Genomic DNA, 20734 nt, shown 5'->3' with positions numbered 1-20734 from the left:
CTGACTCAAGTGTCTGTGGAAATCTGAGAGATCCTCATAGGCAGAGGGACAGAGAAGTCTCAAGCTGAGGAGAAACTTCCAGATGATAATACTCTAAAATAAAACAAATTGAGACTTTCTCCCATTCCTGTTCTGAAAGCTCACTGCCCATCGCACTGGAACAGGGCGGTCAAACTGCCCCCAATGAGGTTAATGCGTCCCTCTGCCCCACCTTCTCTGAGCAAACTCATGAATGGGAACCTTCCAGTTACCATACTTGTTTGAAGGAAGAGAGCAAAGAAATGAGGGTCTCAGTCGGATCATACAACTGTTTTATTCTTAGTCTCTTATGCTGCTTACAGTGTCTCCTGGAAAAGAACCACCCTCCGTCGGCAAGGAGTTTGACCTGGGACCTTCACTGAGCCAGCAGCAATGAGGGAGGAGCCCAGGGATGGCAGTGAGCTACCGGAACCCAAGGCAGAAGGACTGTTAGTGCTAGTTTGCCCATTTCCTGGTCTCTAGTTGCTCGAATGGGAATAAAGTAGGGAAATATTAAATGATGGTTTATTGGGAGGGAGAACTTGGTCTGGTCGTGGGAGGGGATCAGAAGGGTGGGGCAGGATTAAAGCCTGGATTTTAAGCATCTTGTGCCGAGGACCACTGTGGGAGACACTGTGGGAGACACTGAGGGAGAGGATGGAGCAATAAGAGAAGGAGAGGGGCGTGCTGGAGAAGGGACCCAGCTGTGATCAGGGAGGAGGGACGGCGGTGAGAGGGTGAGAGGGGACCCCGAGAGGGTTCTGGCAGGTGGCAAGGGCAGGGAAGGGACGGGCAGAGGCACTCATTCTGTCCACTCCTTCTTAATGGACAGGTTCCACTCCCAGGTGAGGTGGTCATGCTTGTCATCGTCCGTGAAGAAGGACTTGTTGTGGTAAGTGCCTCGGGCCAGCATGCCCTTGGGCGCCTCCTCAGTAGGAGTCAGAAACTCATACTCTTCGGGCCGAGGTCCATAGCTGCCAACCATGAACGTTGCTTTATCCACTGGGAAGAAAGAAAAGGTCATTAGGGTGAGAGTCTGATAGAGGGAAAACAAACACTGCGAACTGGAGAATTTGAGCAAAGCTCACAGTGACCAAAGCCGAAAGCAGTGGTTTCCAAGGCTGGCTAAACATTAGACTTACCTGGGGCAACTTTTTTTTTCCTTAAAAACAGTAAAAAAAAAAAATCGGAGTGCCTTTAATAATACAGGTTCCTTTGACCCACTCCCAGAGACTGCAGTTAGTAATCTGCTGTGGATCCCAAGAATCAGTGTCTTTAAAACACATCACAGATGATTCTGAGTGTCAGGGAAGTTAGGGAGTCAGTGCCCTAAATCACTGGGGATCAAGACTTGTTTTATGGTGAAGTAGCAGATTACACAATAAAAAAAAATATAAATCCCAGCTAGTCAAAAGATACAAACTTCCAGTTATAAATGGTAAATCCTGGGGACGTGATGGACAGCATGGTAACGTTAGTTAATAATACTCTATTGCGTATTTGAATGTTGCTAAGAATCATTCTTAAAAGTTCTCACTGCAAGAAAAAATAATTGTAACTATGTGTGGTGATGGGTGTTGACGAAACTTATTATGGTCATCACTTTGCAATATATACATATACCAAATCATTATGTTGCATGCCTAAAACTAAAACAATGTTATATGTCAATGATATCTCAATTAAAAAAGTCTCAAACTAGTTGAGACCTGAGTTCTGGCCTTAAGTCTGCAACTACCTAACATTTTGCAGGGGCAGCGGTGGGCAGCTCTATTTCTTTTCTATATAATGAACTTCAAGGATCTTCTGTTTACAAACTGTCATTCTACAAACGTATCAGTTGGAGAAGACAGAGTAACAGCTGGTGATCAGAATGAACAGAATTCATGGATGGAATAATTAGATGAAAAGGGAAAATCAATAATTTGATTAGAAAAAATAGTGAAGAACGGGACACTAAGCATGTGCTCTACCACTGAGCTATACCCTATACCCTCCCCCTAAAAGTTGCTAAGAACTTGAAGGTTAAGGTCAGTGAGAGGCAGAGTTTGGGACAGTGGGAAGTGTGGCTTCCTTACCTTTCACCCCAGTCCGGTAGGTGTGCTGAACATATTTCAGGCCTGACACAATATCCTTGTTCACCTGTAGGTGGGACAGATCCAAGAAATTCAGATGAAAGAGGGCCTTTCATTTTCCATCATCTTTCATGCTGAGCCTACCTAGCTGAGTTTTCTCTGAGGGCAGAAGGACTGAAGATTTAGTTCAGAAGAAGTTAATATTATCATTCAGCAGGGTGATGAGGCAGAGACTGGAGAGAGGAGGTCACAAGATTCAGTGTTGCCAATCTGGTTTTAATCATCAAAATACTGTGATTTTGGGTTTGGGGGAAAGGGAGGTTAATTAAAACATCTTCTCAATGCTCTTCACTCTTGTCTCCTTCCTCAGTGGTCCAAAGAATGGTCTGGGGCTCCCCTTCCCTGTTACTACTGCCAGAAGACCGTCCTTGTCTCAGGAAATGTTACACAGGTACCAATGGAAACTGCTATGTAAGTACCTAAAACTCCTAACCTCAGACACGATCCACCTAGCACACGAAAAACAAACCGGGAGCAAAGCCATAATGGAAACTCAGGTCTGGAAGACGGTTTTGCCTGTAGCATGACCGTGATTGGAGCCTAGAGATGAGGAGATGGGTCTCACGAAAACCTTCCCTCCTCGTGTAAATAATGGGTGAAATTCACCGTGTCTGGCAAGTATTTTGGATGGCTGTCATTTTCAGACGTTGTCTGGGACCTTGTCACTTTGCCAAATCTTTCAAAGAAAATTCACTAAAGCAGAATGAAAATACAGACAGCCCAAAGACTTTGTTTTTCCATGAATCATTTAACCTAGAATTGAACTGGGTTGTCTGTTAATTTTATTCAGTGGCCATGTTTATACAAGCAAATTAAAGTGGACATGGCACCAGTAGCTGGGCGGCTTGGTTAATTGTTCACGGATACAAGAATTAAAGCATCTTCAAAGAGTTTCCCCCAACAGTATCTAGGGCTCCCCCTGTTTTTTGGACAGAATAATGAAAGCAACCTGTCAGTGCTGCTTTTGTTGTGTTGGCAGTGAGGTAGCAGTGAATACCGCCAGCTTAAGTTCCAGACTGCCACTCAGAAAAATCTGTATTATAAACCTATCAAAAGCAGACAAAAGCTGAAAACAGCTTCACTGAAGACACTGTGATAAAATAAAACCCTAACTTTCCGATTCCTTCAACTCCCGCGTGTGGCTCATAGGAATTGGGAAAGTGAATGCATCTTTCTAGAAGTTTCTAAGATGGTCCCTTGGGCCTAATAGGAGTGTGATCTGGTGGGGAAAAGACCAAAAAACAGGAATGGTGGTGGAGTAGTAATAAGGACTTCAAAACAGAGAGACTCCTGTTTTTCTACTGTTCCATAGAGGGTGTATTTAATATAAATATGTTTGAGGTAGACAAAAAAATATATGAATATTCCTAGTTATTCCCTTTGCCTGCCTGCACACGCCTCCTGAGAGCTGTGGATGTCAGATACACTACAGAAGGAAGAGGAGGACAAGCTAAAAGAACCATCCCGGGATTTGGAGAGTGTTGCTAAGTTTGAGGGGAGGCAGAGAAGAACATCAATTAAGAGAGAGAATGAAGGAGGGCTCTAGGATGAGCACAAACTTTCTTGGACATTTTTCAGGTTATATCATTTTCATTTACATCAGTAAAGATTTAACTGCTTTTCAACTACATCTTCTCAGTTGTGAACTGGTGTTTCTTCTTCTGTCCATGCTGGGACAGGCCATAGGGTGGTCCAACTTTATGATCTTTCCTCATCAGAGTCAAGGCCAAACCTCTAAAGTGGGTGGGGCTTGCAAGCTCCTGCCTGGGCCCTCCTCCATCACCTCAGTGTGGAGCCCTGGCGACCAAGGGACCCACACCTCGGCCTTCCCACCCAGGGCAGAAGCCCAGGCTCCAGACCTTTCCTTCTCAGCTTAGTCACATCAAATTTTCCCTGTCATGTTTCATTTAACAAACACTGCCTGATAAACTTGACCAATGAAGGGAGTAGCATTCATGATGAAAACCTGGACTGATGTGGAACCCGTCTGAGGCACGTTGGGACACCATGCCTTAGAAACTCTCAGGGGCTTTAGTAATAAATCCAGGGAACAAGCTAGTGAACCATAGCTCAGTGCCGATTATAGGGTAGGCATCGACAAATATTTTCAGAAGGAAATTATTTTGAGGCATATTTGTATGTGGTGGTGAAACATTGTCCGTGGACCCTGAATCATATCCTGTGCCTCGGGGGCAGGAGGACTGGTGGGCAGATAGAGAGGGCAGATGGGGTCTTCTCTGGTGGGGCCCAGGCCCTGCGGGAAATGACTGCGTGGGAGGGAGGAGCAACCATGCAGTTAAGAGCAAACAGTGAATTTCTAGCTCATTTTTTCAAAGTCAGTGTTATTTTTCTCCTGGATTTTGGCTGCTCACTGGGTTGTGGGTTTATTCACTATATGTCCACTCATCTCCCATTTCGTTTTGCTCTTACTTGTTTATCTGCTCCACAACTAAATTGGAATTTCCAGTTATTTACCAAGGACCACCCTCCCTGGATTCATATAATCATTGAGCAATTAGAGCTGAGGCTCTGTCTGTGCTATTTTCTTTTTTGTATTCATTGATTCATTCGTTTATCGATTTCTTAATGAATATTCACGAAATGTCTATCATTTACAAAGTTTTGTGTGAAATAGTGCAAAGAAGGGATGGATAATCTCGCCCGATCACAAGGTGCATAGGCTGTGGAGGAGAAACATGATGGAAACGGTGCTATGCAAAGTGAAGTATGCCTTGTGCATGGGGGTATTAGAAGCTCACGGAACGAGGAACCCCATTGACTTAAGTGTTCCGTGGAGAGGGTCCTGGTTGGGAAAAGGCAGACAGCAAAGTTGGTTCCTAACAGGTGGAGCTCAGAGTTGGGGACAGGACAGTCCAGGTCCAGGGACAAAAAGAAACAAACAAAAAAGAGGGCACAATGATAATGCAAGGAATTTGATTTTTGTCTTCCTCTGATTATCAGAAAGATTCAAACTTTATAAAAACCTCCAGGACCAGATACTTACTTTGAAGTGAATTTTGACTCTATATTCAACACCTTCCTTTAGCACAAAAGTTTCTTTTTTCAGGGCTTCCAGATCCCCTGTCGAAGTGGATTTAGAAAGAGTTAATTCTCCTCAGAAGGAGAGTCACAAGGAGACGAATGAAGTTTAAGCTCCAGAGCCATTTGCTGGGCTCCTCAGAGCAACATGGTTTTCGTGACCCACATTTCAAAGAGTATTTGAGATTAATGGCCGCACAAACATGCATTTGAAATGCGAGATACGAAAGAAATGTGCTAGAGCTTCTCCCCCAAGTTTGACTTCGACCCTAAGAATATGCAAGATGCTATGATGAAAGATTCTGTCCTACCTCTCAAATAAAGAAATATTAGACAAATACTACACAAGAGGACCAGCGGTTTGTTTTTGTAGATTTGTTAACATCTGTGGCATTTTCTAGTCTTTTAAAAACATACTCGTTCGGTTCCTTTTTATCATTCTAGATAAATATTCACTCTTGTACTTAATTTTGCCTTTGCGTTTGCAATTTAGTTTTATTTTCCTTAAGGAAAGTCACTTAAGGTGTAGAAGCTTCAGTCTCCATGAAGCTGGGATCTGTCCTTAATTCCTACACCCTGGTTAGAGAGGTAATTATTCTCTGTTCTTCTCCCAAAGTGATCCTGTATAATTTGACATTCGGGGTGATGTGTGTGTGTGTGTGTGTGTGTGTGTGTGTTGCACAGCCCTGTGCAGGTGCCTCATGCACAAGCTGGCATCCGTATCTCATGTATAGATCTTGGATTCACCTCAGTAGCTTTTTAGGTGACAGAAAACCAAATCTGGGTTTCTTGCTGCTGGGAAAGGGGCCAGAGACCAAGTTTTCCCTGCAGTATCATCAAATGCTTCTGAACAGAACAGACTTCCTTCATGCTAATCCAGACCTCATCTGACAGTGGTACCTGGTAACGTCACACAGCTTCACACGGGAAGCGGTCTGAGTTTCTCTCCTGGAGAGATGCTAGGACGTGGGGGTGGTTGAGTTTGTGTGTCTGCTCTAGTGATTTCAGTTGAACAGGAAGTGCATCTTCTCAGCCTCCAGTTTCTTCCCGCTGACAGAGAGCCCATATAAGGTAAAGAGTGAATCTGTCCTGTGAGTGGGGAACCACCTTGCTGCCAAGCCTCCTGTTCGAGAGTCAGGCTTTGTTCTGTCTTGTGAGTCCATTTTTTGAATCTGGTAATAATTTTTTTTTCTTCACTGAAGACCTGCCTTTGATGCTTCCAAACTCTAGCTCTGTGGCCCTTCCCTCTTTCCTCTCAGTTGTCCATTTCCCTCAGAATAACCACCTTCCCAGCCTCTCGTTATCCCCTCAAGTCCCAAGTCTCAGGAAAGAACTTCACCCTTGTCAGAATAAAGTGAGAGCAAATAACATGTTGATTCATACATCTCTAGTGGGGAAAGTTGCTTATTTAAAAGAATCAGAGCTTTAAGCTAAAATAATGAATATCTAACAGTGGAATTCCCAGCATTATTCGGGAGGTCTTAGACCGTTTCTTGCCTTCAGGTAAGTTCTGTAGCTGATATGAGATCAATACTTTCTCTGAGGCTTAGCCTGTATAAATATTACAACTTCAGAGGCATACAGCTTGCTGGTTTCCATCAGCAGTCTTTTTATACAAGTGTTCACGTGGAGATAAAATCCTGAAGCACATATGATACAAGCTGATATACCCAGTACTAATGCCTGCCCCCTTTTCAATTAAACAGAGACAGAGGTTGGGTTTTCCATTAAGCCCGGTAAATACCGTGTGCTCTGTGACTGGTGAACTGGTCCCAGCATACCTCCCCGGAATTCACCTTCCCAGGGTTTTCCTTTGCTGGGATGAGGGAGGTTTTCCCAGTGATGCCATTAGGCCCCCGTGAATAGGAGAGACATGCCCACTCACCTGTGAGGTCCATGGTGATGGGTCCTGGGGCACTTTCACAAACCAGGGTAAGGCGGGTGACAGTGACATTGGGCGCTGTTGGGTCTGCAAGATGCAAAAGGGAAAGTAAGCACAGAGAAGAGACATGTACGTGCAGCGTGTGTGTACATTTCAAGTAGGAGAGGGACAATGTAAAGAGAAAAGGGACATCGCTGTCTGGAGGAGAAATAGAAATGGAAGAGCCAGGTTCACTGTGCTTGGTCTCAGTGGCCTTATAAACCACAGTGGGGCTACCTCTGCTTCAGGTACTGGTAAGTCCGTCTTAATCATCAACAGCAAACATGTCCCCAGTGGTCACAGGTAAGGTACTCCGCTGGTTGGGCACAGCCCATCCCTATATTGGGGCTATGTCTTAGTCTGCCAGTGTGTGTGTGTGTGTGTGTGTGTATGTGTGTAAGAGACAGAAGGTTAGGTAGCAAGTGAGAGGAGAAAGAGAAGAAAGAGGATGAGAGAGATCACGGAGAAAATGCACTTCTGAGTGGTCATCTGGAATTCTTTCCAAATCCTCAGTGTGTGTTATTTTTGTCTATTTCGTTGTCAGCTTGCACTTTATCTCCAAGGGGACCATCCGTTACTTGATTCCGCATGAGTAGACTGCACTTCACTCACGTAACTCTGGAAGCACTTGGTAAACTGAGAGGTATGCCTCCTGTGTGCCCCTCCACCTGCCCCCACCTCCGCACACACGCACCTGCTACCACAGGACCGTCCCCCAGGAGCGTCTTCTTGTACTTAATCAGACTTTCGTCATCTTTGTCCATCTCCTGCAGCTCCTTCAGGGACTTCTGAGGTGGAGGCTTGTAATTGAGTTTGCCGTCCACGTCATCGTCATCCTCCTCCAGGTGTGGTTCTGGGGCCTTTTCAGTCATTTTGGTCTAGAGAGAGAGAGCGAGACAGAGAATGATGGTCTAGTCACCAAAAGTCAATGATATGAACAATATTTGTGGGAATGCTGTCAGCATTATCTTTGCCCTAATGAGCTTCTCTAATTTCCAGTGATTTTCCAGGAGATTTCTTCCTAATTCAGCCTCACTCTTTCTCATAAAATAAGAATATAATGCATTCCAGTCCTTTCTCTGACATGCCCGAATTTTTCCATACTGTGATGAGTACCTCTGTTCACTGAATAACATGGACGGAAGAAGAACTCCTTTGTGAATTCTATGCTACAAGTGAGACAACATAGCACGAGCTGTCATAAATAATGAGCAAATACCCCCGGTTCATACAGTTATAGAAATGGTCCCGGTCCTCCAAATCCACCCAGCCTTGCCAGTGTCAAAGCATTCAGCGTGTACACTCCCAGTTGCGATGGTTTCAAGCACTTGCTGAAGGAACTTAGCTTTTCTCCCATTCATTGACTCGTTCTCTGAGCTCCTGCAAGAGCTCAAAGGTAACTCAGGAGAAGTTGTAGCCCCTGTGATATCTGCACGAGTGAGTCGGGTTTCCGCCCAACACTAACAATGCCTTGAGGACAGGTACTAGCTTCTGCATTTCTTTTGAATCTCCTGTAACACTTGAATAGCTCAGCCATTTTATAAGCATTCATTGATTGAGTTATTAGGTTCTATACTCCGTATCTAAAGATCTTCTGTTCTTTTGAAATGACACAAAATAGCCAAGGACTCTAAATTCCTCCAGACAAATTGTAACTATGTCCTTAATACCCCTCCGTCCACCTCCATTTCCCTTTTAGTACCTCCCTCCCCTCTCCAGATTCCTGTGACCTTACGCTCTAAGACCTCACCTGGGCATATCCTAGGGGCTGTCTTTTTCCATCATAAACTACATTTACTTGTTTTGTGTTAAAACGTTGAGGGAAGAGCTCAGAAAATCATTCACACTCAAGTGTTGATGACTGAATAATAAATTTCAAAATTACTCCTCTTAGGGCATGTATAGTCAGAGCTTTTCAGAGCTGAAATGAACCTTAGAAGTGATATGTTTCCAACCTCTCATTTAATCGTTGAGAAAATTGAAATCCAAAGGTTAAGAGAATTGCCCAAATTCACATAGCTGGATGAGATACAAAGTCCTAGGAAAGAGGAAGAAATTTCTACAGGAAGAATTTCAGGCCCCACAGCAGGCAGCCATGAAGCTATTTGGGGAAACAAGAGAGATCTTTGGGCAAGGAGATAATTTCCTGACTTCCTTTCATTCTATTCTGAGGATAATTCTCTTTCCTGCCTAGGGTAAAGACTTTATTTCTTTTAAGTGGCAGAACTATAAGACATCTGTCACATCGCATCCTAAGTGATTGCAAACCTCTATAATAAAGTCCCCTGAGAGTAAAGCTATCTCTGGCCAAAATCAGTGGTGGTTTTGAGTTTCAATGTCACTATTATTGGCAACAGGAAGAAAAATAATTTGGAAGTGAAGCCAAGCAAAAGCAATTTTAACAGAGAAAAAAAAAAAAGAAGAAGAAAAGAAAAGTGCTATCTCTTGACTCATCAGTCCTCTTCCAGCAAAATAAGAAGCCAAACACTATGAGGCTTGGTCAACTCTGAAAACAGCGTTGCCCTGGCCAGGTCCACTCCCGGTTCAGGAAGGAAGCATGTAGGCCATTCCTATGGCAACTCTTGCTTCAGCTGAAGAGCCAGCACCACTCAGAGCTGAGCCCCTAGAGAACAGCACAGTAAACAAAGTGACTAACTCAACTCCTATTCCAGACAGCACTCAGGGAAAGTGAATGAACTGGTGGGAAAACAATGAAGGATGCAGTGGGTGGAGGGTGGAGGCTGTGGGTGCTTTAAGGACAACCATTAAGCAGCAGATAAAGAGCATCCCAGATGGGACAAATCAGATGAGACAGGTTCTCCTCTGGTGACATGGAGGAGCCTGACCGGGCACCCAGGGTAGAGGTCACGTAAGAAAACTGCCGACAGGCGTCAGGACAGCTATGTACAGATGCAGACGTCTCAGCCCCGATGGACAGGCCTCTGTGGAATTTACCACTTGGTTCTAACAAGTCGTATGCTTGAAGTCTGACCATCGGATGACATCACGCCCCGCCACCAATTAGCTCAAGGTGATTGTAATAACCTGAAGAGAACTGTCATTCTGTACCCTCAAATCTCAATTTTGAAAGGAGGGAGACAGAGACAGAGACAGAGAGAAGGAGAAAGATCTGGTCTAGCAGAGCATTTGCTAACCTCTAACAGTGTGATCACAGAGAAGTTAATTTATCTGTCATTTACACCTTGATTTTCTCATTAGTAAATCTGAGGCTTAAGTCAACTGCAAACTTCCTTGATTCACTGTAAACAATAATTGCTCTATAAAAATGAGCCACAAATTTATTTGATGACATTGAATGGTAGAGAGGATAATGTGGGATTGCTGTATGAAATTGTGGCAGTCTTAGAGGAGGAAATTCAGAACCACATTAATTTAATTTTGTCTAATTCTATAGCTTAAGAAAAAGAAATATGAGGTCAGATGACCCCACACCAGCTCACTCTGGAGCGCTGTTTAGAAAAAGATGAAAATGTCCTAATGTGGTAAATACAGGACTTCTCAGGGAAAGCCATTCTAAAGCAAAATTAAGGTCATGGATATTTGGTGAGCATCTACTGTTTTCAAGACATTGTACTTTAGCACATACTAATGTTGAAGTTACTCTCTAAAAGTGGGGAAAATCTTGGAGAACAGGCGATCTAGCCATGTTAAAGAGGCCTAACTGATTTGATTGATGGTTCTTACTCTTTTCGGAAATGATAGGTCTCTTTAAAAATCTGATTAGCATCATCGTTTTTACAAATGGAAAAAAGGAAAAGCCCATGAAACTGTACATGCAATACAGGGGTTCATGGACCCCTGAGGTCCCTCATAGACTTTACTGGAGTCCAAGATTAGCAACATGACCTTGAAACTGTAATTCTGGAAACATGAAGCAAGGCACTGAGTGCTCAAGAGGAAGTTTACTTCTCTCCCGGGGGCCCGGCCCCACCAGTGACACAAGTTAGCCTCCAGCCAAGGGTCACATCTGTGAACCCCAAACGCTGGATGTGCAGAAGCAGGAGGAGATGCCGGGTGGCACCAGTGCCTGAGGGAGCACGGCCACGAGGCCTGGCAGAAGAGCCGCCGTGCACAGGGGACGGCTCCTAGGAGCAGAGTCCTGCGGTCGTTCTACTCCCTTCTGGATGATTACCTCCTCACCGAAACGCGCCTCGTCACACACGGATGCTCATCGTGGCTTTGCTGCTAACCAGCTGTGACCCTGGGAACCAGAGTTCCAGCCGCTGTGATCTTCCTTTCCTCCTCCTGGGAGGTGAGGGGTTAATGCAGACCATCTCTAGGTGCGGTCCTTTCTCAGGCCTGTCTCTCCTGGCCTGCAGTCAGGGGTGTCAGCTTAATTGCCACTCAGTTCCCTTATCTCACTTGCATATATGGGAAACTACCTACCTCTGTTTTATTATTTCAAATGTATGCGAATTCCCCAAAGAGGCTGTGTTTTTCATTTCACCATTCATCTCTGGGGAGCTTCCAGTTCACTCAAAGTCCCAGCCATCAATGGGTGGTACACTTTGACAAAGATTTCCCCAACTGCATGTGTGTACGTTTAACTGTAAATGTTTCTACTTTTTATCCCCCTGTTTTATGGGCGCTTGCTGGAGTGAGAACAGGAATTTCATGGAAATCCCACAGAATATTTTCTAATCTCATCATCTAAAGAACAGCTGGTCCTGTTGAGACAGGAAGGGGGCAGAGCACAGCCATTCGAAAAATGATACTGCAATTAACATCGAACTGTGGAAGATTCAACCCCCAGGGGGCCTTGATGCTCAAGATGGTGGGAGATTTGACTTCTGGTAGACCTTGAGCTTCATTGTAATAAGTTAGCATGGTGAATAACATGCCTGTAGTGCCATGGCAGTCCCAAGGCTGGCCACAAAAGGTCAAAGAGTGGGAAACGTCCAACTTCCTGGGAATCCCAGCCCCTTCCCCAGGCTACTTAGACTGGTCCTTCCACTTATTAGCATATGAAGCCACCAAGCCCATAAAAACTGGCAACACAGTGCCTCTCGGCTGCTGCCTCTCTCTCTCTGTCTCTCTCCATCCGGAAATGGCCCGCACTCTGTCTATGGGGTGTGTACCTACTTTTACGCTAATCTGAACACCCAACCCCCTCACCTCGTGGCCTTTCTCTTGCCTTTCAAATGTATCTTTCTCAATAAATCTACCTTTACTCAACTGTGGCTGGCTCTTGAACTCTTTCCTTCCTGAAGCCAAGGACCCACACTTGGTAGGGCACGTCCCAGGGGCTCAACCGAAGCCTGGGACGCGGCCCTCCTCATGCCCCACATCCGTTTTTCCTGAATCACTATTACAGATAAGAATACCAGCAGTGGTCACACCCAGTGCTAGATTCTGTCATGAGGATTATCTCATTTAGCCCTGACTACAGCCCGAAGGACAGGCCTTATCATCAGTCTCTTCTACTGATCAGGAAATTAAAACTGAGGCAAGCAACTTGCCTAAGAAGACGTGTTGTGTAGGGGGCAGAATTCAGATCTCAGCCCAGGTGGTCTGAACTTCAGGCTTTACGCTCTGTGGCTCTGGCTGGGCTCTCTGGGCTGTCTTTATTAAGAAGTAATAATGAAATTAGAGAGCTCGCTGGTCACCTTAGGGAATCTACCCCCCCCCCCCCCCCCCCCGGCATGCTCAGGCAGAGCTAAATGCTTCTTTGCAAAACTCTGCAGGGCAGCTTTAGCAAGTCAGGGAAGTGTCACATGAAAAGGGTTTCAGTGCAATTCAGCCCCGTGTCACATTGCGCAAGTCACAGAACCTCCCTCTGCTCGTTTTGTTCTCTGCAAAATGAAATTGGTGCATTGAAAGATCCCCGAGGCCCCTTCTGAATTCAGCGACCCTAATGCACCTTCATTTACAGAAAGCTGTGAGGTGAGAAAGGGAAAGAGGAAGTGGAGGTGAGGTCGGGGGAGAACCCAGCCCATCAGCATAGAACATTCTGGTTGGGCTCTTCTCGTCTTTCTCTGCAGCTCCCCACCTGTTTCACAAAGAGAAGGGTTGTTTGTTCGTTCCTTTGTATGTTGTTTTTAACTCTGGTTCCTTGCATAGTGAGAGTGAAAATCATCAATTATACATGTAATAAGGTTAGGGTGGACTCATTCAGCCCCGAAGCATGTACGCATTCTTCCCCCTTGTGCTTACCACACTAGTTTCCTCTATTTCCTGCTTCACAGATGCCTGCACAGATCAATCTTCCTACCCCCATGTCTGCTGCTCAGTGAACCACTGTCAAGCATTAGGTGAGCTGAGGCAGGAGCTTCATCTTCTCAGGCTCCATTAAAATGCCAGATTACATCAGGATGGGGACTCAGGGCATGGGAAGGGCAGCACAAAGCAGTGTTTTTCGCTTGCAACTTCGGTGAAATTTCCAAGACACTGGAAGTGAAATACATTCAAGAATTTACCGGTCTCAGAATAGAGCACCCTTGTCCAGTTCATTAATGGAGTTTCAAGAAAAGGTAGAACTCCCGAGTTTACATGAAACAAAAAACCTGGTTAACTCATAGAAAGGTGACCCTTTATGGCTCCTGGAATGTGAGCTCTGAATCTGATGGACCGGAGATACAAAATGTGCATCCCCAATTGAATTATGACAGGACTTAAGCAAGCTGTAAACGTCACTGAGCCCAAGTTCCTCCACCAGGAAAGTGAAAACAGTGATCTTCGGTCTTACAGGATTGAGGAGTTGGAGAAGACATGGCAAGGACGATACTGGCCAGCAGCAGATGTTTGGCAACTATGTATTCCTTTCCTCCCAGTCTTCCCTGGGCTGCTGTTTTGCTACAGCTTCAGCAAAGTGAGGTAGCACTGCCTGGGCTCCAGTGCTTTCCCTTGGATCCGCCGTGTTGACAACGTCCACGCCTGCCTTCTTAAAAATAGATTCTGTTTCCTTGAGGCATACGGAAGAGACACGAAGTTCTGGGAATCTCAAGGATTGTTTATTAACTGAATCAGCCTTCAACTGGGCCTGTCACTCTTCTATTTCTTTAAAAAGTTTCCACATGAGCAATATAATTTTAGATTCTATTTATTGCTCCCTATCAGAAGTGAAGCCAGGGGTCACTCTGTGAGTGCTGGGAAATGATGGGAGACACAGGCACAGCTACGGGGGAGAATTCCCTCTGGCTCTGGAGCAGAACACGGCGCAGACTTAACCCACGCCCACAGTTGCCAGATCACACATCTAGACGCCTGGGGCTGGGGCGGTTAGGTTGTCAGATAGAAGAAGTAGAGCTGAGTGAGGGAGCGAGAGAAATGTGGAAGTGCCAGAAGGAGGGGGTTTCCATCAGAGAAGTACCTATGAAGCATCAGCATTCTCTGTCACTGTCACCTCTGACCCCGCTGACCAGGATGCGCCCCACCTTCCCCACATCTGGGGTCATGGCCCTACAGCAGGTCATAGAGAGTTGGGCCATCTCTGAAGGGCTGCCGGCATTTCAGAGCTAGTCCAGGACGAGCTTGGCTGCCTGCCTGCTGACCTGGCTCATGTGGGGACTCCAGGTTTACCCCCCTGGGACACCAGAGGCGGCCTTGGATGTGGCTCTCTCTCTGGTGTGTCAGTGTTCCTTAGTGACCCGGAGGAGTCGGGGCCTCCGGGGCCCCTCGGAGCAGCTCTCTACACCCCAGCCCCTTGAAGGACGTCTGAAACTGCAAAGCTGAATGAGAGGGACCATCTCAGTGCCCCGGAGGACAGTGTCTTGTTACATACACTGAACATTAAGATCAGTCCGGAAGAGGGTACAGATCTCTAGAAGCAGAATTCTTTAGCATTTCCCTTGGTGAGAGAAATAATACATCCTTCCTCACCTGGGCCTTCGTAGTACAATGGGCCTCCCGCTGATACCGAGGGCCCGCTGTACGGGACTTGGAGCATCCATGGATTTGGGTATCAAGGAGGAAGGGGGGTGCTCCTGGAACCAGTCCCCCATGGATACCCAGATTCATAGGCAATGAGAGAAAACTCAACGGACACAGGAAAATTCTCTGACCGTCCCCCGGGTGAAGTCACTGGGCTAGGTACTGTCATAAATATTTATTTTAAATAATCTTCAAAGAAAACTGCATTAAGGCAGCCACTTTTGGGCTAAAGACTACACTGCAATTACTCTGTCCATTCATAGGGTTTTAAATGAAGCATGAAAATTTAGACGAAAGTGAAGACAATCTTTTTGTGAGTTTAAGTGGTGACTATCAGCCCCTTTAAGAAAATCCAAGTGAATTTTTAACCAGCTCAGGTGATGGAAACCAGAGTGGGTAGGAATCAGCTGGCAGTGACTCCATCATTGCTTACAGACTGCATAAACGCTGTTGAAGTTTTGGGAGCAAGATGAAACGCATCGCTGGGTGTGCAGGGTGGCCTGCAATCCAGGATCCTGGGCGGAAGTAACACTTAGGAACAAGGATGCTCAGAATGTGGGGTGGAGGACGCTTTCTTCCGTGGGACATTTCCTAAAATGTCCTTGTGAAACACCGCTTCTATTCATTCCTTTTTGCAGCAGTGGGTGACTTTAGTCAAGTCATTTAACACCTCTGAGCCTTACTGTCCTCCGTGTGTCCTCTCAGGACTCTAACATGAGGCCTGACACACAGAAGGCCCTCCACGTAAGCTGGTTCTCTTTCTCTATCTGCTTAATTTTCACTCCCCAGGGCATCTCTCTTCCTGCCGGCTGAAGTTCATGATATATTGTGCTCCCACGGATTGGCCAAGGCCCCCATCTTTCCGTCAGTTTGACTTTGCTGAGCTTCCACAAAAACAAAACCTTGGTATGGCTCAGAGCACCCATCCCCGGGGACAAACTCATGCTCTCCCAAATAAAGCAAGACCAAATTCCTATGCCCGGAAGATGCCAGCCAGTCTTTGTTCGGCTGTGACCTGGTCATTCCACACACGCTGGGTCTGTGCAGTGCGGACGCAGAATGAATACTTGCCACATGTCTCAAGAAAGAATAAGATGATCTTGTTACTCTGTGTGTGTCCTATCTGGATTTAGGAGGGATCTTGGCTTATACATTTAATGAGACAAAGCAACGGCATAGATGAATGTTGGTTGCCTGGGACTGACCTCCCCGGGGCCAGCACAGACCAATCGATTTCCCTTGCTTGATCATTTCTGCACTGAGGATCCAACATGCTGACCCTGGACTCAGTGGTTCTTGGTCTCTATGTGAAGGGTGACTGGGATCTCTAGGTAAGAGCAGTCTGCTTTCCCCCACATTGAATAGAAGAACAGCTCACAGTTTATCCAGCCCATGGCACAAGTCACCCTAAGTCTCAAGTTAAATTTATAAAACATGCTGCCTGGGACATCCTCTAGAAAGGAAGAAAGTATTTCAGGTCATACCTAAAGCACTTCCCATGGCAGCAAATTCAAGACCTTGGCATTTTGAAAACCCACTGCCCAGGTGTCCTAGCTGGGCCCACTTGGATTTTTCTAGAACGTATCTCTTAATAAATCGTTCGGTGTCTCCTGGCTTGCTTTGAGTTCTATCAGATATAAAGAGCTATTCTGTGGCAACAACAGCACTTATTTTTCTGCCCATCTCACCGCGGGGATTTAATACATGGCTTTTGTAAGTGGAAGAAATGCTGTCCCTGTACGACGGATGAGTAAGTAGCAGTGTCGTCCTTCCCCCTTGACGGTTAAATCTCACTGTAGCCTAAGGGAGGCGTTCATTGTGCATTTCTCTTCTATCACCAGAAAATTCTTCATTGGAAAACAGTTTAATATTTGACAATTTTGAACCCATTTTTTTTTTCTTTTTGAACCAGTCTCTTTACGTCTGCTTAAAAACAGGAAACCACATATCTCCACCCCAGTACCAACTCACCATCAACCAACGCATTTCTTATCAGTTTGGATCTACAGTCTGTTTGCTTCTAAGCCTGGTCATATGCCTGCTCCGACCTTGTAGGAAACCGCCCAGGCACTCCCCGGAGTTACAGCCCTTGTCAGGACATCCAGGACTTCATCTCCTGGGCTGGAGCGCACACCCTCCCTCACCAAGCTGTGTCCCCTGAGTCATCACCACCGTTCCCTGCCCTGACTTCCCCTTCTATGCAGCCTCCTCAGTGCTGTCTTATCATAAAGTTTGCTTTAAAGAAGCAAAGCCCCTCAAAGAAAAAAAGCAAACCCTATAGAAGGCTGTAGTCTCGTTTAGAGATTTCCTACACTTCTCTGGGCTCACCTGCAGCCTCCCCCGTCCCAAAGGGATTTCAACTTACATTCAGTGGTTCACGGCTCTGTCCGGGGTGCCTCTGTCTCTCAAGTCTGACTTCTGAGTACTGGCAGTTAGAACAGGAAGGAAGTTGTGAGGGAAAAAAAAAAGTTTTAAACCTACTTGCAGAGGAAACCCTGGGCTGTCTCAAATCCTGTTTCTCTGCACTGCGTATCTCTTGATCAGTCAACTCCGAGCAGCATTCTAGACAATTAGTGGCACATGTCAGAGCATGACCGCCTATGTGAATACGGATATACATTAGTGTTCAGACAAAGGTCTGGGCTTATAGCCATGAAGGCTATCAGTTGTGTGGATATGTCTAAAAATCAAGTCATCTCAGTGCATACACTTCTGAGGCAAGTAATCTAAAACCAGTAGCAAAAAAAATGCAATAGGCCTTACTTTATATCACTAAATTCTGTTCCTACGAGGCCACTGCCAACTTCCTTATCAGCCAGATATGCTGAAATATGCTGGCACTAAATGTAGGGTGCTAAGAAATTATGAATGTTAATTACATGTACTTGGCCCCCAACTTGAAAATTATTCATCAAATAGATTTTTAGAGTTTTATTGGTCGTAATTTCAAGAGGTAGCTTGTATGCAGCACAAACAGTCAAATGTTATTTATTGTAGTTTTCACTAATTTTTTTTTTAATTAGAAAAAGCCAAGGCACTGTTCTGATTAAACCTAGGAATGCAGATTACAAAATAAGATAAAACTTCATTAATTCATGGTCTTCTAACTCAGAACTGGTTAGAATTTAACAAGTGCTGACATTGACTTTGTACCACATTTGAGGAAATGGTTTGTGAAGTAATTTAAATGGGAACAAATGCAGAGGCCGCTTTTAAATCATTTGAGGGAACAAACAGTTTCTAAAGCACCCAAGCCACATTTACACCGTACATTTCCATAGCTGCTGCCAATAACAAATGCTTATTTATACTAATATTTCAATATTCACCATTTACATTAGTATTTACATTGTCTCAACATGTTTAGAACTGATTATGCAACTATATGTGGAGAGACTGACATTTATTTTATTGTCATTTAAGTGTGGTGCATTTATTGTATTGTAAATTTAAATGTAGTGAATTTTGTTCACTTCATTTTGTAAGTTGATGTAAGTTGATGGCTGGAGTTCACACTGCACATCACAGCTAGATCTTATCCTTAGTCCATGGAACTGACATAATCAAGAGGATGGTGGGCATTTGGTGGGACTAAAGAGTCTGACCTAGAAAAATACAAAAAAAAAAAAGTATAGATTTAAAATTAGTAAAAGTGCTGAAAACCAAATACAGATTTAGTCTATACATTTCAAAATGATGTTAGAAGATAGCTTTTGAAAAACAGGAATCTGACCATATTATAAATAAAACCAAATGTTAATTCTCACAAAAGACAGTAAATTTTGTAGTTCAGTACTCTCAAAAAGGGACACATTTCTCCTTTCACTAATATTTGTGGAGCACATCATTTCTTCAAGGTACTGTTCTAGACACAGGCATCTAGATACACTGTATGCAAATACGGTTTCTAGATAGAGCAGTAGACAACAGGCAAAATCTCTGCCGTCTTGTGGAACTAATAACATAGGGAAGACAGATAATTAAAAATCAGATCAGTAGAATGAATTATTTGGAACAAGAAGGATTCAAAAATTGGGAATGGTTAAGTCATGTTTTATGTACTCATTTCTCATACCATTAGGGAAGACATCACTAGTCAACTGGCAATTTTTTTCTGCTGAACCCAATGTAACCTCACAATTTTTCTTCATGCGCTGCTTTAGGCGTGGACATTGGAAGGCATGGAAGCCCCTAAAATGTCTGTGAAGTCAGCATGTTTGTGTGCTGTATGTGTCTATTGCAGGAGGGGAGAGTATTCCTAACTTTCATCAGATTCTCAAAGGGGTCCCTGATCTCAAAAGAAGTTAGGGTTGCTAATTTAGAGCCTCTTCTGGATGATGTAATGATGGACTTTCAGTAAGTTGGAGAACAATTGGCAGAATCTCTGAAAATACCTTTCAGCATCACAGGCAGGACAGGGATCTTCTGGAAAGTACCATTCCTCATTTCCTTCTGTTGCAGTTCATTGTTCACATGCATTTTTATCTGATGGGAAAACTGAGATTAAGAGCTCCTTAAAGAAGATTACAATGGCAGACACCCCACTTCCAGCCCACGCTGACAAAGTAGTGCTGTGTACCAAGGCCCCTTCTCCATCCCTGAGCTTCTGCAAGTCTAAGAATATGCCTGTCATGGTGGGGAGAAGGACCTTAGTCCGGTAATGCCAAATGAAATCAGCAGAACTTGGAAATCTCCATAGGCTTTTCCAGAAAAATGACCAAATGTTTGCAGTTATTTTTCAGCTTTTCTTTGGTGTTACGAGGATGCAACAGAAAGGTAAATTCTAGGCAAGCTTCCCATGGTACTTGTGCCATGAGCTTGAGAAAGTAACCAATGACTGCAGACTGTTGAGACTTCCCATTTCTGCAAAGAGATCTTTCTTGGAGGCGACAAGTAGGGACAGTAAAATCTCAGGGAAGGCTTTCTGCCCTAAGGATTATCCGTTCTGTAATGTGTCCATGCGGCACTAACAGCAGCCAGGGGAGGAGGGGAGAGCTACCCTTCAGGTGGATATCCTGGCTCTGTCCCTTCCTGTCCCTCTGCCCTTAGGACAACGGTTTTATTTCTCGGAGCCTTAGTTTTCTCTTCTGTAAAAGAAGAATGATATCAACCTTCAGCGTTGCTGGAAGGGTTGGAAAGAATGTGTGAGGAGTCGTCTTGCAGAATCCCTTCCTCAGAGTAAGTGCCCAATGAATGGTCCAGGTTAAGAAAATCATCACCGTCATCGTTTCTCCATCCCATTTCGATCCTTAATACTGCAGAGTAAATATTAGAATAACTAGAAAAGAGTCGCTTTCATCTCAGTGCTTATAATCAGCTTGCAGGTGTATCCAGTATTACCTCTTTCTTCTCTGAACTTTTCCACCGCTGATCCACAACAAGCGTGTTATTTTTTTCTGAATTCCTAGAGCGTGCATTGTTCATAAAATATAACTTAGTACTTTGGTAGACACTGTCGTGTATTATTTAGTGATTATTTTATGAATATTAGTCTTATTTCTCCACCCAAATATAAGATGCATGAGAGACGGGCTATGTCTTACATGTCTTGTCTTCTTTGGAGTGCCCAGAATAAGACTTGACTAAATCGGACCAGAATTTGAGCAGAGTTCTTTAGTAGAAATGTCTCTAGCTAAATTAGACAGAAATGCCTACATTTTGCCCCCTACTCCATCTTTTTCTTGTGGTGAGGGTGTTGCCTTGGGGAAGACGAATGTGAGAATGGTCACGT

At 44.7% G+C, this 20734-nt stretch overlaps 2 protein-coding genes across 3 annotated transcripts in view; one reads left to right on the top strand and one right to left on the bottom strand.

The window, feature by feature from the left end:
- Positions 1-294: 294 nt before the first annotated feature.
- Positions 295-17523, bottom strand: ARHGDIB (Rho GDP dissociation inhibitor beta). 2 transcript variants are annotated; one of them, XM_006199893.4, is made up of 6 exons: positions 17369-17523; positions 7808-7991; positions 7078-7161; positions 5158-5234; positions 2097-2160; positions 295-1020 (listed from the first exon to the last, which is right to left on the bottom strand). In XM_006199893.4, exons 2-6 carry the CDS (start codon positions 7983-7985, stop codon positions 821-823), a joined length of 603 nt encoding a protein of 200 aa, XP_006199955.1. In that variant the 5' UTR covers positions 7986-7991; positions 17369-17523; the 3' UTR covers positions 295-820. The 2 variants fall into 2 exon arrangements, with proteins under 2 accessions (XP_006199955.1, XP_072810872.1); XM_072954771.1 differs by lacking the exon at positions 17369-17523 and adding an exon at positions 13288-13305.
- The window catches only part of PDE6H (phosphodiesterase 6H), a 32416-nt gene continuing 13851 nt past the window's right edge, over positions 2170-20734 (top strand). The window contains exon 1 of the mRNA XM_006199894.3: positions 2170-2564. The gene's annotated coding sequence lies outside the window, so the exon portion shown is untranslated. The remainder of the gene's footprint in view (positions 2565-20734) is intronic.

This window comes from Vicugna pacos, chromosome 34 (assembly GCF_048564905.1).
Source record: "Vicugna pacos chromosome 34, VicPac4, whole genome shotgun sequence".
Lineage (NCBI taxonomy): Eukaryota > Metazoa > Chordata > Mammalia > Artiodactyla > Camelidae > Vicugna > Vicugna pacos.
Note: the sequence above shows the minus strand (reverse complement) of the source record. Positions and strands in the feature narration are given on the sequence as shown.

Bases quoted from the DNA above. Each gene is read 5' to 3' on its own strand.
- ARHGDIB (XM_006199893.4), bottom strand. From the start codon at position 7,985: ATGACTGAAAAGGCCCCAGAACCACACCTGGAGGAGGATGACGATGAC. The intron at 5,235-7,077 runs GTGAGTGGGCAT...CCACTTCGACAG, and splicing joins CATCACCATGGACCTCACAG to GGGATCTGGAAGCCCTGAAA. The intron at 2,161-5,157 runs GTAAGTATCTGG...TCCCACCTACAG, and splicing joins GAGTCAAAATTCACTTCAAA to GTGAACAAGGATATTGTGTC.